The sequence below is a fragment of the Trachypithecus francoisi genome, unplaced genomic scaffold, assembly GCF_009764315.1.
Source record: "Trachypithecus francoisi isolate TF-2019V2 unplaced genomic scaffold, Tfra_2.0 Lachesis_group13, whole genome shotgun sequence".
Taxonomy (NCBI): Eukaryota; Metazoa; Chordata; class Mammalia; order Primates; family Cercopithecidae; genus Trachypithecus; species Trachypithecus francoisi.
In genome coordinates, this window is record NW_022681458.1 from 15,874,315 (window position 1) to 15,890,692 (window position 16,378).

Consider the following 16,378-nt stretch of genomic DNA (forward strand, 5'->3'; position numbering starts at 1 on the left):
GCATGGGTGATGCTGCTGGGATCCCAGCCACCAGATCTTTAATAAGCCTCTGACCCCTTCCCGAGGATGGCAGGGCGAACCGAGCTTGGCCCCCACCCACTCGCCGGACCCAGAAAACAGAGGTCTAAACGGCGAATGCATCCAGGACTCCAACTCTCCCAGCAGCCTCCAAATGAGGCTGACGGCCTTGGACAGGCCCCGCCCGGAGCCCCGCGGCGGCCGCCCGCCCGCCGCCCTCCCCCTCTCCCACAGCCTGCAGTCCCCCCGGGCGGCGTGGACAGCCCTGGCCGGCCAGCTGAGCCCGTATGGGCGGCGCGGGCGGGAGCCGCCCCACGCGCGTCCCGCGACGCCCGCTCCAGATGCGCGGCTGCAGGGCCCCGGCCGCCCGCCGAGTTGGCCGCGCGCGCCTGGGGGAGCGCAGAGTTTGGAAAGTCTTCGAGAAGCTTCAGAGGAGGGAAGGGGGTGGGAAGAGTGGGGGTGCAAGAGAGAAAAACCCGCCTCTTGCGAGTTGAGCGAGGAAGAGGGGGGGAAAGGCTCCGAGTTCCGCTTCCTGAACGGCGGGTGGATAGAGAAGGTTGGTGCGGGGAAGACCGGCGGGACGCACGCCCCGGGCCAGCGGCGCGATCGGCGTGGCGGGCGATGGCCGGTGAGCGGACCCGCAGGTTCACCCGGAGCCTCTTGAGACCTGGGCAGGCGGCCGAGCTCCGGCACAGCGCCGCGTCCGCCGCGGCGGTGGTCGTCAGCAGCCGGCAGCAACAGCGGGTGAGTGCGGCGCGTCCTCCGCGCCTTCCCTCGCGCCCCAGGCGCCCGAGGGGAACGGAGCCCGGCCTCCCCAAAAGCTCGGCAGGCCCAGGTCCCCGCAGCTAGCGGGTCCTCTCCTCCGCACTCCCTCCCCCGCCGCCTCTGCGGGCGCCCCCGGCGCCACCTCCGCGAGGCAGCGCCACCGAAGCGTAAGGACCGGGGGCGCATTTGTGCACGCGGGACGCTTGGAGGAACAGCCGCGTGGGCAGCAGAAGCACAGCATGGGAGAGGATGTGCAGGAGGTTTAACGGGGCGGGAAGGGACCGGAATGCACTGGCAGTCATATTGGTGCTAAGTGATAAGAGTGCCAGAGACCCCGGGTGGGGTCGGGGGGGATCTACAGGACGGGGACCCCTTGGTCCGCAGGTCTGCGCGCCTCTCTCACCCTTCAGCGAACAGACCAGTGTGCTGAGAGAGAGGGATGCAGTCAGGGTCCTCGCCCTGGTTAGAGCTGGGACCCCCGACCTTAACTATCTCGGAAATAGATGTACTTGGAACTACCCTCCTACCGCAGAGTAAAAACCCACAAACCACTTAATACTCCTCCAGAAAGAGCTGAGGAACACAGGCTGGAGGAGACATGGGTCATTGGGTCTCCAGCGGTTTCTGGTATTTTTCTAAGATGTTTCGCGGGGTTCTCCCGCCAGCAGTGCTTTACTGGTTACTTCCTTATTGAAACGCCTTCTAAGTGCTGGGTGATTTCCGCGGGAAGTCCCTGGGGCAGCAGCCAGCATCTGATGCTAGGATCCTCTCCATACCAACCCAGATGTTCCTGCGTTGCAGTAGATCCACACGGCAGGGGAGAGGTGGCAAGAGACAAATCAACTCTAGTGGAAACGGGAAGTGAGTGGGAACAACAGCCTCTCAGCAAGACCGAGGCTCAGCAGCCCGCGCTCTTGGCCTGCGTTTGGTGGACCGGAATCCGGGTTGTGTGTTTCATTTTCTTTTTTGCCAGTAAATATCATTAGGAACTAAACGGCTCTTTTTAAGAGTGTGAAAGTGTTACTCTTGCCAGTCACCAATGAGGAGGGCGCCAAAAGCTGCCCAGAGCCAGTTCCCACAGCCAGGACTATTCTCTAAAGCCAGAGGTCGGAAAGTTGAACAGAACGGAAGCAAATTGCCTGGCAGAGGGAAGAGTCATCGAGTGCCCAGGGGGTGTAGAGCGGGCGGGGGTGATTGGAGTGTGAAACGAATTGGTGGCCAGGGTGCCTTCTCTTGCACTTACAGTAGCTGCAGTCCGCAGTTACCCAGAGGTGGTTCAACTGTTAGCTCACTCTGTGCCAGGGACAGCATGTGGTTCTGCTATCAGCGTACACATTTTCAGGACAGCAAAGACAAACTGTTCGAAAGAACATTCGAAGAAAAGATTCAATTCGAGTAAAAGTAGAGATAAGAAAATCTCCAGACAGTAGTAGAAAGTACTTTTTATTTTTGAATGATCATTCAGGATTGTGGTTTTGTCATTTTCTGCCATTCCCTTGACAATAACTTTATTTTGCAGTTGACTCATTGGACTGAATCTCACTGAGGATCTGATAGAAACACAAAGCGTTCAATTGGAATAAACAGCTTAAAGTGTTGTGTTTTTTTTAAAGTAGATTCTCCTAGAATTTTTGTAGCACTAGAATTTCTATAAAGAGTATGCATCCCATACCCTTCTACACATCACACACACACACACCGCTTCTCCAAAATTATGTCAGATTTGAAATCCTAGGGTATCTTGTCAAAATGAATAAGCTCGGTGTCTTCAAAAAGAGATGGGGGAGGGGAGATTCACTGGCAAAGGTGGTTCTGACTCCCCTTGCTTCGCTTCAGCACCTTGGCCAACACTCCTAAACTAGCTTTTGCCAAGACATTTCATGGGATCTTACACATCTAGGCAGGCAGTTTTGGCTGCTATTTTGGCAGCAAGAACACATATGCTTTGCATTCCATCCCATCAGTTAACTCTTGAAGGGAAACAGGAAGGTGATGAGTTCTCTGAACTGGCACCTGAACTCGGTGGGATTCTGTAGGGGTATAGCATCCCTTTTGAACCTAAAACCTTGTCTTTGGACTATGTGGTAGAGACCAATCTTAGCCTACATTGATCCAATCCCTTAAGCCTCTTTATATCTGCTGCTTCAAGTTATCAAAACATGGTTGTCAAGGGAGAAAAATAATAGGATGTTGGGGAAAATACTATGGGTACCCGACTTCAATACAGACTCATAGAACTGTGGGTGTGTATTGGAGCAAGCCATCCTCTATTGCAAGGTATTTGAAAGACACTAGAAAGTCCTGCTGAGAAAAACTATCTTACTGCTAGATTTACATAGTCCCCTTTCTGAAATCCCCGTTTTGGGGACCCAAATCCTCCAGGACATTGCCGAAAACTTGCCATAGGGTTTGAACTCTGCTCTATAAAATACGTTTAGAAAAGATTGTCAGATTAACAAGGTAGTTTTGGTCTCTGAGAATGGGATGTGTATACACACACAGAGAGAGATAAGACAGGAAGCCTTCAAAATGTGTTTGAATATGGAGAGCAGAGATCAAGGAGATGCTGAGTGAGGGTAATGACTGGGAAAGCCGAATTTTAAGGCAGTTGAGGACAGTAGAGGTGTATGCCAAAGCAAACTTGATGTCAGTTTTTACCCAAGGCAATGTATGTAGTAGGCTTATGTACTTGCAGACTCCTAGACAGGACCCACCTTATTCTTCACCCCTCCCAAGAACAGTAATGAGCAAAAACATTCATTTCAAAAGGAGAAATATTTGCTCCTTCATTATCCTAAAATTCTCCATAGAAAATAAATGAAAGACAACTCATTCAAAGATCAATTCAAAGGATCAAGTCAAGTTCACATAATTTCCTGAAATCTCATTCCTGATTGTTTCATAAAGCAAGCTTCTCTAGGGTAAAATTTCAGCCGAAAATGATTAGAAACGTTTGTCTCATATCAGAACTGGAGTGTTTTATTACATTTGGTTGAATATACATACCATGTTGGCTTCAAAGGTGTAATGCCACTAATGAGAAATTTCTTTTTGAAAAGAAGCTCATCTTTTAAAATGAATGAGGTGTATCTGTACCCTAGCATGAATTAGTTCATTTCGATAGCTTTCTATAATTCATCAAGATATACATTTAGTTCATTTTGATAGCTTTCTATAATTCATTAAGATACACATTTGTGTACCTTTCTGCATATATATTGTATTTGAGAGCATTTCAAAAGAAACATACTTTTAAAAAAAGTATATGTTAACTTTTTGCAAACACCCCATGAGATCTGTCACTTTGAGAGAAATAGGGTTTTATTTATGGAATGTTTTAGGTGGGTTAGTGCAATGCAAGGCTTCAGGTAACCAGAAGGATGAGATCTACATAGAGTCAGATGATGGAAAGGAAGCATTTACTAGAGATCAAATAATCCTTTGGTCAGTTTTGGCCTAAAGTTGTTCATTTGGAGCTTACCACTTTAGTTACATGCACTTTTAATGCCTTTATGATATTTACTCTATTATTAGACAAAAACTCCTCATTTTTTATTGTATCTAATTTTGTTATTAACTTATTTTAAAGAGAAAGCATCCTGCCAGAAGTGATTATACTTAACCAGTAAGTTTTCTCCCTTCCTACCCAACCAAAAAGGGTAAGGGGTAAAGAGAGGAAAGTATTTATTTCGGTAAATTCTATTTCTTTTCTGTGATGTTTCCTAACTCTTCAGGCCTCCTATAATACCACTTTTGATATTTTAGAGAGCTTTGAGTAAGAAGTGGAACCTTTGACCAACCAAAGAGCTTTGATTGAGAAGTAATGAATATGTAAACATGTTTACATGAGCATGAGGAATTCCTAGAAGGAAGAATTTTGTCCCCTCTGAACTTGGTGGCATTCAAGAGTTGAGAGTAGGAGGGATTTTTTTTTTAATTGAGTGGGGGATACTGGAATTTCCCAAAAGTCATATGCTAGATGCAGAAAGTGATAGTGAATGAAAGTGAAGCACTTGTTTTGCTGTCACTGTCCAGGTTTAAAAGCAATATGCAATATAAGGGCCTGCTTGTTTAGCATTCACAGCACAGTCTTTTTGTTTTGTTTGTGCTTTTTTTTTTTTTTTTTTTTTGTTGTTGTTTTGGACAGAATCCTTTATGACAAGGGTGTTTATGCTTTAGCAGAAATCACACGTTTGTGTTTTCATATGAGGAAAGTCCCTTGACCTCTTTGCCTGGAGAAGAAGTCAACACAAACTTAGTTTACAAGATCAAGTTTGAATGTTACTGATGTGTCTGCCAATGTTTTTTTTTTATTTCTCAAGGGCATTGGAGAAATAACTTTGAAAATAAATAGTAACCACAAGTGGGTTCTAGAAAACTTCTAGAAGGATCAAAGACTGAAAGAATGAATCAACATGTATAGGTTTTGGCTGTCTTTTTCTTCACAACCAGATTCTCTAAGGCCTAGCATAGAAAAAGAAAGCAATAATGAATGCATGATGGTAAACCATTTGCTAAGGATGTACGGTGTGCCTGGCACAGTGTTAAGCATTCTATATAATTCTCAGAGCAATCGTTTGAGGAAGTTATTATTGTTGCAAAATACAGAGGAGGCCAGTGAGACTCATAGGGTTAAACATGTTTCCCTAAGTTAAGTAACTGACATGGGACCTCCTCTGCATTTTGAATGGAAAACGGGAGGGGTTACCTTCCAGTTTTTTAGCTGTTTCTAAAAGCATCTCCAAATTGGTGGATATGAGTAGTTGATGTTGGTTGGTGTTGCCTTTTGATCTAACCAAGATGTAGTTCTCCCTAAGGAATAGGAAAATTGTTCTTCCCACTAGTGCTTCAGAGTACCTGTCAGTATTCACTCCAGTGTTCCCCTGAGGTTAGTTACAATAGCAGAGGCTGTTCCAGGTACCCTTGATTATAATAGATCTTCCCAAGACAACTGGAATTTCAACAGTTAAGTTTTTAAAATATGAACTCACTCAGCCATCCCCATCTCACCTGTATGGCAAAGTCTTAAGAAAATTGTGAAAGCGCATGAGGTTAATCTTCCTGCAATCTACTTCAAAACTGTCTGCTTCTCCATTCTCAATTGCTTACCCCACTCTTGCATGTGCCAGAAATTCCTCAATGCATTGTGTGTCTTGGAGCATGGATTTCCATTTAACTAAGTTGTGTTGGGATTCTTTTTTCACATTCTATCTTATTTGAAGGAGGGATCCTAAGTATCTTACAAAGATGCATGTGAGACGACAACAACAAAATATAGTAAGGGGAGTGAAAAGCAATATTAGCCAGAAAAAAAAAATATTCGGAAAGTTAGATGTAATCAGGTGTAGGTCATTAGGACCAGTAAATAAAATACATCACTATTAAGTCCTATAATTTTGTTAAAGGTGCTTCTTGGTGACCAAGTCAAAGAGAAAAACACCATCAGCCATGAGATTTAAGAAGTCCATTAGATAAATGAAAATTTGCTCTAGACATATTCAGCATTAACTTATAGTGAAATTTAAGAGACAAGTTTTTTTTTCCTGGGGTTTTTACAAACAGTAGCAGATGTGATAGAGTCTCGTCATTGAGAGTGTTGTCCAAGGACCAGCAACATTAGATCACATGGGAGCTAGCTAGAAAAAGAATCCAAGGGCTCACACCAGATAATGCATTTTAATAAGATCCCCTAGTGATTTGCAAGGACACTAAAATTTGAGAAACATGAAAATAACCTACATCTTCAGCCACACTTTTGCAGTATCTTGTTAGATAAAGTCAATTGAGGAGGGTCCAATACAATGTGGTTTATTCTGCAACTATTTGAAAGTTTTACTTAAAGCAGAGATGAGGTTTACACTACTTAGAAATGAAAATGGGATTTGGTTCATTGTTAAATGGCTTTAAAGAAATCTGTTACTTGTTTGTGTTATATTGTCTCCTTCATCTACCATCTAGCCCCTTAATTGGAGTGTGAACTTAATTACCCAGGTGAAGAAAAAATTCCATAACATACTTAAATAATTGCTATCTAAGTCAGCACAAGTTCTCACCCTAGGTTGTAGGGTGAGAGTTCTAAACATGTGTTTCAGAGTAAGGCGAATGTTATTCCTCCTACAGAGAATTTTAAGTACAATTACTTCAACTCATGAAAGACATGTGTTATGAACTAAATGTTTGTGTCCTCCCAAAATTAATATGTTGATGCCTTAACCCCCTATATGATGCTATTAGGAGGTGAGGCCTTTGGGAGGTAATTAGGGGTAGATTTGGTCTTGAGAGCGGACCTCTTATGGTAAGATTAGTGGCTTTAAAAGAAGAAGAACAGAGAGAGATCACCCTCTCTCTGTCATGTGAAGACACAACAAGAAGGCGGCCATCTACGAGCCAGAAAGAGAGCTTTCACCAGGAACCCAACCATGGTAGCACCATGATCTCAGACTTCAGCCTCCAGAACTGTGAAAAATAAATGTCTGTTGTTAAAGACACCCAGTCTATGTTATGTTATTATGGCAGTCTGCACTGACTAATACAACACACAATTAACACTGATTCCTTGGTGTCATATAAGATCTATATTGATATGGTATTGGGTGAAACCCTTAGGGATTTGAAAATAATTGGTGATATCAGAAAATCCAACTGCTAGAATCATAAAATCATGAAGATGTTTTTCTCTCTCACAGTCACTGACTCCTAGATAAAGTGATACCTGTTGAATTCATGCTTGAATGCAGTAAGAATGGGCTCCCATGGAGTTAAAGATCTTGATTTCCCCATATGCTATAATGTGGTTCATGACTTCTTTGATGGGCTGTGCTTCACCATCTTCCTGAGATACTCTTTCCTTGACTATCCATGTTGGAGTTCCATTATGCACTTGTAACAATTTGGCCATATGGGATTCTAATGAATGGGAGTTGGTATTGGAAATGTCAGTGCCTGTGAGTCTGGAGACCAGAATTTCAAATCTGGCTCTGTGGCCCTTGATGAAGTCCCTTCTGTCTTTGAAGATTCAGTTTCCTGATCTGTGAAATTAGGGGATTAGGTGATTGGGCTCTTGAATTTCCCACTTCTTTGTCCCAGAGTTCTCACACCTTCTCCTTCTCATCCCTCAGATTCTCAGATGTCACCTTCTCAGAAAGGTCATCCCAGGTTACCAAGCAGAGGGTGAGAGTTCATACCCTAAAGATGTGTTTCAGGGTGAGGTGAATGTTACTCCTCCTACCAGAGAATCTCCCACCAGGCTCCCCACCCTCAACACTCTCAATCTCATTACTAGGCTTAGTTGTCTTCATAGCTCTTACTGTTATCTAAAGTGATCTTTTTATTGATTTAATTTCTTGTTTGTCTTCCAACCCTCTTGCCTTGGAATATAAGTGCTATTGAAAAGAGAGAACTTGTCTGTTTCACTACTTTTATAGTATATTTGCTATTGGTAAATAAGAGGGGTAAAGTCTCCATTCTTACTGCACATTAGTTGCTTAAGGAAAGTCAGAAGGGTGGGCTGAATGCGCATTACTGAAAGGTTATAGTGGAATTATAACTTTAAAATGTCCAGGTTGTTAGCATCTGATAATGACAGCCCTTGTGTCATCCTCTTCACAGTCTACTTGTGAATCTTGGCAAGCATTGGAAATGCAATCCTGCAGAAAGGTATTGGGCATGTCCTGTGTGCCAAGTACTAGATTTGTGCAACCTCTTCTAATCCTCATAGCAACCAGATGGCAAAAGGTTGGTATCCTCATTTTATAGATGAGGAAAGAGATGCTTAGAGATCAGGAACTTTCTTTAGATCAAATGACTCCTCAATGGTGAATCCAGAGTCCACAATCACACAGTCTGACTCCACAGCCTGTTCCTCCTGACTACTCTATAACTGCCTCCTAGCTCCACCAGGCAGGAAGGACCTCATTAAACATGCAGTTTGCATCCATCAGCGAAAGCAGTGAGAGAAAAGAAACCCTCAGAGTACTAGTTGTAGGAAGAGTTTCTAAAAAAGAGTTTCTTGACAAAAGAAGAGCTGTGGTTACTTTTCTCTGTTTAACAGTCTTTCATTTATGGACATCTCAGCAACCTGGGATATTGGGAGTGACACCAACTTTGGACACTGTTGCTCAGACATTTCCCAAGGACAGAACTGGCACGGAGTGAGTTAAGCTTTGCAAACAAAGGCTCCTTCAACTGTGAAAGAGGCATTATTTGATTCCTCTCTTTCTATAGAAATACATTTCTGGCAAGATAAGCATGAGGTGGGGGGGCGGTTTGGTTGCAACATTACATCTGTTACATTATCTCTTGTAGTCTTGATTTTGGTGTTCTTGTTTACAAATAAGAAGGTTGATGGTTCTTTTTATCCACCCCCCCCCCATTGAAATGAGACTTGTTTGCTTCTTATCTTTCACAGCAGTGTTAGCAGGCTGGAAATAAATGCTTATGTTTGCTGGACTCGAAATGTTGACCTACATTTAATGAGGTAGAAATAATAAAATTTAATGAATGTGACTGAGTTAGTGGCAATACAGAAAAACACTTGCCTTTGAAAATGTTAATATTTTGCAGTTGGATTGAAGTGAAAATATCTGCCTCAGAGATTAGAAGAATTAATAGTCCCGGCCAGGCACAGTGGCTCACTCCCGTAATCCCAGCACTTTGGGAGACCAAGATGCGAGGATCACCTGAGGTCAGGAGTTTGAGACCAGCCTGACCAATATGGTGAAACCTCATCTCTACTAAAATTACAAAAATTAGCCGGGCATGGTGGCGTACACCTGTAGTTCCAGCTGCTCAGGAGGCTGAGGCGGGAGAATTGCTTGAACCTGGGAGGCGGAGGTCGCAGTGAACCGAGATTGCACCACTGCACTCCAGCTTGGGCGACAGAGCAAGGCTCTGTCAAAAAACAAACAAACAAAAAGAATTAATAGTACCAAATCACTAAAAGTTTCTTTAATTTGGGCAGCTTAAATGTGAAAATACTGTATTTCTAACTCAATGTCAGCATACCTCCTCTCAGACATGTAGAATTTAGGAAGCTAGGCAGCTCTTTAATTTAAATTAAATACCAAAATGGCAGAGTTTAACAATAGGATCTGAAAATCTGCAAAGGGTTCTATTTGAAAAGATGACACCATTTAGGATTAACACAATGAGATTTTTCTTCATATAATTATCTTAGTAATTACCAATTTAAATGACTAATTGAGGCTGTCAAAATGACCAGTGACTCTTTGGCCTTTCAAATTAAACATTCTATAAAAAGAACACAGGCATGAACATTTGACTTGGCAAACAAGCAAACAAAAAACTTAACAAAATTTACTGTTCAATGAAATATGATAATTAAATTATTCTCAAATACTCATTGTTTATTTGATTAGCTCTTAAATGTCCCTTTGTCACAGCTCTTTAGAATGACAAATGGAAATTGATTGCAGCTGAGTAATCTTCACAAAAATGAAAGTGATGTTGGAACTTAATTTTTTTGAAGATAGTGCATATGTGGAGAACTAATATTTAAAGACATTTGTTTTTTGTTTTTTATATTGTTTAAAAATTGGACACATTCAAAGGAAGCTTTATTCTGAAGTGAAAAGAATGTATTTTAAGTTTTCTTTGAAACATATCTTTATGGTGGGCTATAAATTTGTCCTACATGAGAAACTACTAGTAATAAAGTTTGTTGGCATACCAACATGCAGAGATAAGATGCTTTCAGAACCTTTCTGAGTTCTAACAAGGAACGTTCATTCATTAACTTCCATTTTTGAAGTCAGAAGCCATTATATAGCTTCTGTCCAATCAATCTGAAAAATGTATCTTTTTATCATTAGGAAGCAGTGGTTTCCAGGCAGTGTAACTTTGGTCAAGTCTTTAAACTTCTTTGAGTTTCAGTGTTCTTGTCTTTAAAACCAGAGAGTTGAACACCAAGACCTTCAAGAATGCTTTAGTCCTAAAAATCCGGGGAGATCTTACCCTTTTAAAGGGGTTTTCATAGAGACTTAAAATAAAACTTATTTTCATCTTAATAAGATGATTATTGATTAAGATATCTGATTTTAGCAACTGGAAGACTTGGTCCCAATGATCTATGACCACATTTGTATTTCACTGATGAAGACGGTAGCATAAAACATGGTTATTTAAGAATGCAATGAAGAGGATGGCTGGTAGCACATCCTGAGTACAGGGCTAGGGGAATGGAGACTGGCAAAAGACAGCCCGTGGTGGCAAAGGCTGAACAAGTCAGGTTCTTCTGACCTTATCGAGCCTCAGAGGCAAGCATACAATCCCATTTCCTTCTTTCTTATCCTGAGGAGAAGGGTAAGCCTCATCTGCTTTAAGAAAGCATGCTTTCCAATTCCCATGCTCAATGTTTGTAGTTGCGGTCTCTGGTTTAAGGTCTGTGCCAAGCCATGTCAGCATCCACATGAATAGAACATACGTGAGCGCAAGTTTGAACTGTGCTACCGGATCCTGTCTCCCTTGCCTTTGAAAAAGCAGCAGGAACTTCTCGTTTTTTAGTTCTGTGTCTGTCCCTGGTTTTTGTCTCTGCTTCTATCACCTCCTTCTCCCTGCTGTCACCTGGGAAAGGTAATATGATCTGTCCTGGACCCAGTGTGATTTCAGAGGGTCTCAAGGCTGCAGATTCTGCCTTCGGCCCTGTGCCCACGTTGTCTTCCTAGCAACTGATATCTAACCAAGGTATAGGCCATTTTATTCCACAGTTAGTCATCAACCTTAAATGCACAAGGCAGCGTTGTGAGGACTTTATTTCACTCCACAGCGTAAGTCCATTCCTGAGCAGATGTATCTTGGGAAGATCCCTGACCCATTAGGATAATAGAGCATGGAAATGGGAGGCTGATATACTAGAAATAACCTTTCACCACTTCCCTGGTAGCCAGTCTGATCTCTGGTAGAGCTATCCACAGTCCAAATGACATGTGTCTCTGTTGCCAGTCCTGGAGGAGGAGGAAGAGGCGTGGTTTTGCCCTTACACTTCTGATACTCTGAGAGACATTCAAGACCAAGACCGTGGTTATAGTCTCCATATTTCCAGGGCAGCAAGATGTTTGGCACATAGTAGGTGCTTACTAAATGCTTGCCAAAGGGAAAAGAGAATGTCATACTTAGAGATGACAGGACTATAGATTAGGCATGCAAAAGGAAATCTGAGGGCCCGGTTTGCAGTCAAGAAATTCTAAGGCACGTTCCAGAGGACAGATGTTGGTGACCAAGCACCAGCATATAATATCTGTACAATAGCAGCAAATTGAATTGAAGTAAACTGAGTAGAATTTATTTCAAGATTCCCACAAAGGCTCTTCAAAGATTAAAAAGAAACAAAACAAAATCTTGATTGGCATGCATTTATATTCTTAAATAAATAAGATTCAGCTAAGCAGGTGTGATCACCAATCCCACACCAGCCCCTGTCCTGGTGGGCGCCTGGGTAGCACACGCAGGCCTCACTGCCTAGCCAGGGATGCTAGTGCCATTCTCACTGATGCTGTTAGCAGTCACAAGGTGGAGGCCACCCCGAGCAGGGTGGAGAAAATGATTGATTAAAGTCCAAGAAGTGTGAGCCACAGGGTTTTGAAAGCAGTCCGTTTCCAGACACATGATGGAGAGCGGTTTATAATTTTTTTAAAACCCTTAATAAATCACCAGAGTTGTGTGATTTTTATCAGTGAATGTGAATGCTATTTTAGCCCTTAAAAACTATCCTTCTTTCCTTGAGGTTAGGATGTTAGAGAGTTTTCATGACACGGTTTTAGAGCATTGTAACGACTCTGCTCAGTTTTTTAAAGTTCTGGCATTCGTGTAATGGTTTCCTTCTACAACTGTAATTTTTTTTTTTTTTTTGAGACAGAGTCTCACTCTGTTGCCCAGGCTGGAGTGCAGTGGTGCAATCTTGGCTCACTGCAACCTCTGCCTCCTGGACTCCAATGATTCTTCTGCCTCAGCCTCCCAAGTAGCTGGGACTGCAGGCGTGTGCTACTACACCTGGTTAATTTTTTTGTATTTTTAGTATTGACGGGGTTTTGCCATGTTGACCAGGCTGGTCTCAAACTCCCGACCTCAAGTGATCCACCCGCCTCAGCCTCCCAAAGTGCTGGGATTACAGGTGTGAGCCACCTCTCCTGGCCTTACGTCTCTATTTTCTAAGCTTTTGTGAGTTTTACTATAATAATAGTTCAAAATATAGAAAATAATGAAGAAAACACTAGTAATCACCCACACTCCTACCACCCACTGATAACAACTTTTGCTATATTTATTTGAAGCATTTGTCTCTTCATGAAAACACGCTTTGACACACTTTTGAGCTAATGTTGAATGTTTACATTTTTAATTTGTCTTAAGTGATTTAAGGTATCTTCTGTCCTAAAAATTCTTTCCGCTGGCATTTCTGTATACCAACTCCACAGGAAATATATATTGTTAATTAAAAAAGAAAAACTGTGCTACATTTCTTGAGATTATACAGTCATAAACATTTAGACCTGAAAGAAAATCTAGTCTAAAATAGATAAAGAGGCCGGGCACAGTGGCTCACGCCTGTAATCCCAGCACTTTAGGAGGCCGAGGCCGGTGGATTCCTTGAGGCCAGGAGTTCAAGACCAGCCTGACCAACATGACAAAACCCTGTCTCTACTAAAAATACAAAAGGTAGCCAGGCATGGTGGTAAACACCTGAAACCCCAGCTACTCAGGAAGCTGAGGGAGGAAAATCACTTGAACCTGGGAGGCAAAGTTTGCAGTGAGCCAAGATTGTGCCACTGCACCCAGCCTGGGCAACAGGGCAAGACTCCATCTCAAACAAATAAATAAATAAAATAAAATAGAAGGAAGCTGAGTCACAAGGAGGTTTAAATGGATGTGGTCAGGGTCACAGAGCAATGCCACAGGAGGACTCAAACCCAGGGTATTTTCTCCTTTAGCCCAGTGCACCATCTGCAATACATGTAATTTCATAAGATGGAATTCTAGAATATATTTCCATGGGTCTCTCCAGTAAAAGTGAATGAGCCTTAAATCCAATAGAGCACTACCTGTAAAGATGTTTAAATAGTACACATTTGCTTAACCTGGGCACACACGCCTGGTTTACTTCTTGAATATGTGATGTCAGTGTTACCTGTTGTTTGCTGAGACTCTGCCCAGGTGTTTGAAAAATGTGACCTATGCTTGGCAGCCAGTTGAAAATGTGTTCCTCGATTTCATGAGCACGGGGAAAGGTCCACTTGTGCCCTTGGACCCGAGCCATTTTTGTAAGCTGACATTATGCCAAAAGTCTAGTGATCAGAATTACTGCGTGTGCTGTCTCAGTGCCCTCAATGATCAGAACTTGACTGAGTCTGGGCTGCTGTGACTTTGCAGAGATACAAAGGATCTTAATAGATTTCTGTTGCTGCAGTGACAGACTATATAAACTTAGCACTTAAACAGCATCTATGTATTATCCTACCATAGTGTAGGTGAGAAGTTTGGTGAGGGTCTCACCAGGCTAAAATCAAGGTATCAGCAAGGCTGTGACCCTCTTGTGAAGCTGTAGAGGAAAATTTGTCTCATGCTTACTTGAGCTGTTGGCAGAATTCAGTTCCTTGAGACTGTAGGGCCAAGGTCCCCATTTTCTTGCTGGATATAAACTGAGGTCTATTGCCAGCTTCTAGAGGCCCCCACATTACTTAACCCTGGCCTCCTTCATCTTCAAAGCTAGTAGTGATGGTCCAAGTTCTTCACATGTTGCACCCCTTGGACCCATGCTTCTGCTTTCCTCTCCCACTGAAGGACTGGTGATTGGATTGTGCCACCTAGATAATCCAGGACAATTTCCCCATCTCCAGGTCTTCCATCTTAATCATATTTGCAAAGTCCCTTTTCCATGGAAATGAGTATATTTATAGGTTCTGTGGATTAGGGTGTGGACATCTCTGTGGGGCCTATCATAAAAATGCTCAGAAAGTGCATTAGAAGATTAAAAGGACTAACTCTTCCCCAGGCACTGCTTTCTGATCCTAAAACAAAGTGGAGGGAACTATCTTTTATAGAACACCAGAGACAGTTCTTAAATCTAACCCTCTGCTTATGTGGCTTTGATTAAGTTAATAGACCTTAGCTTTTATCCTTGTAAAATTAGTAGACACAAAATTCTTATGAGGATTGTATTAGTCTGTTCTCACACTGCTATAAAGAAATACCTGAGACTGGGTACTTTGTAAAGAAAAAAAGTGTAATTGGCTCACAGTTCCACAGGCTGTACAGGAAGCATGGCGACATCTGCTTCTGGGGAGGCCTCGGGGAGCTTTTAATCATGGAAGAAGGCAAAGGGGGAGGGAGTGGGTCATCTTACATGGCAGGAGCAGGAGGAGAGAGAGGGAGGAGGCACTACATACTTTTAAACAGCCATATCATGTGAGACTCACTATCAAGACTATAGTACCAGGGCAGATGGTGTTAAACCATGAGAAACCTATCCCATGATGCAATCACTTCCCACAAGGCCCCACCTCCAACACTGGGGATTACAATTTGGCATGAGAATTGGGTGGGGACATAGATCCAAACCATATCAAGGATCAAGTGATAACATGCCTCAGAGTTTTGCAGCTACATTCATGTTCATTGTCACAGCGGTCATCGGGCCAAGGACAGTGCTGCTCAGTTGCCTCTGTGCTCTTGTGCCTGGGCATGAGCATCTCAGAATGAACTCACTGTGATTCAGTAGACCCTAGACTGTCACGAAAGATGACTAGTGGGGCTTGGTCTGGGTGTGCAGGCTAGGTCTGTGTAGGGCTTTGTCTCTGACCAGGCCTCATCATTTTGTTTAGGTGAGAAGACATTTCATCCCTGACAGATCTCAGACCTACAAGGCTCTGTACTTCTTTCTCCATATATTCCCTAGTACTGTGTACTGAGGAGCCTGTGGGAAGAACCATGCGCTCTATGTACGGGACCTGACAAGCTGACTATTAAGTTGTGTACAGGGACTCAATCATCATTACTCTGAAAGATAGTCTGAACCATTTAACACAGACATTTGCTTCAAAATGACATCTTTGATTCATCAATAAACAGATTCACTGAGTGGATCAAGTATTATTCAATATATTTTCAGCCCATGGAACAATCTGAGGAAAAATGGGCTTTGAATGTTAGGGTGTACCAGGGATCTAATCTTTGACCCCATTCTCTCTGCCTTCCCCACAAAACCTTCCTCGATGATTTCATCCTTTCACACATCTCTGAGCTCTGCCCATTGATATCTCTGTCCTGAAGTTCCTCAGTTACTTCAAACTCAGCAGGATACAGATATAACACAGATTCTTGCTTCATAAATCTGCTTTTATTTCCTGAGTTGTATACCTCATTGTATCCAGGAAATCTCAAACTAAAACCATGCTCAATTCTTTCCACCACTGGCCACCCCACATCAGTTCATGCTCCAAGTACTGGCAAGGCTACCTCCTAAATGTTTCAGACATCTCCCTGACCTTAGTGATCTATGTAAGTCACTTAGTATTTCTTCCCCACACTGTGTTTTACAATGTCCTTGTGGTTTCCTTCCAGCCTTCTCACTAGTTGTCTTCCT

General features: G+C 42.9%; 1 protein-coding gene across 1 annotated transcript in view; it reads left to right on the top strand.

Moving 5' to 3' along the window:
- The first annotated feature begins 530 nt into the window (after window positions 1-530).
- DOCK10 (dedicator of cytokinesis 10) overlaps window positions 531-16,378 on the top strand; it is a 286,919-nt gene continuing 271,071 nt past the window's right edge. The window contains exon 1 of the mRNA XM_033230043.1: window positions 531-762. Coding sequence (XP_033085934.1) covers window positions 640-762 — 123 coding nt within the window. The 5' untranslated portion in view covers window positions 531-639. The remainder of the gene's footprint in view (window positions 763-16,378) is intronic.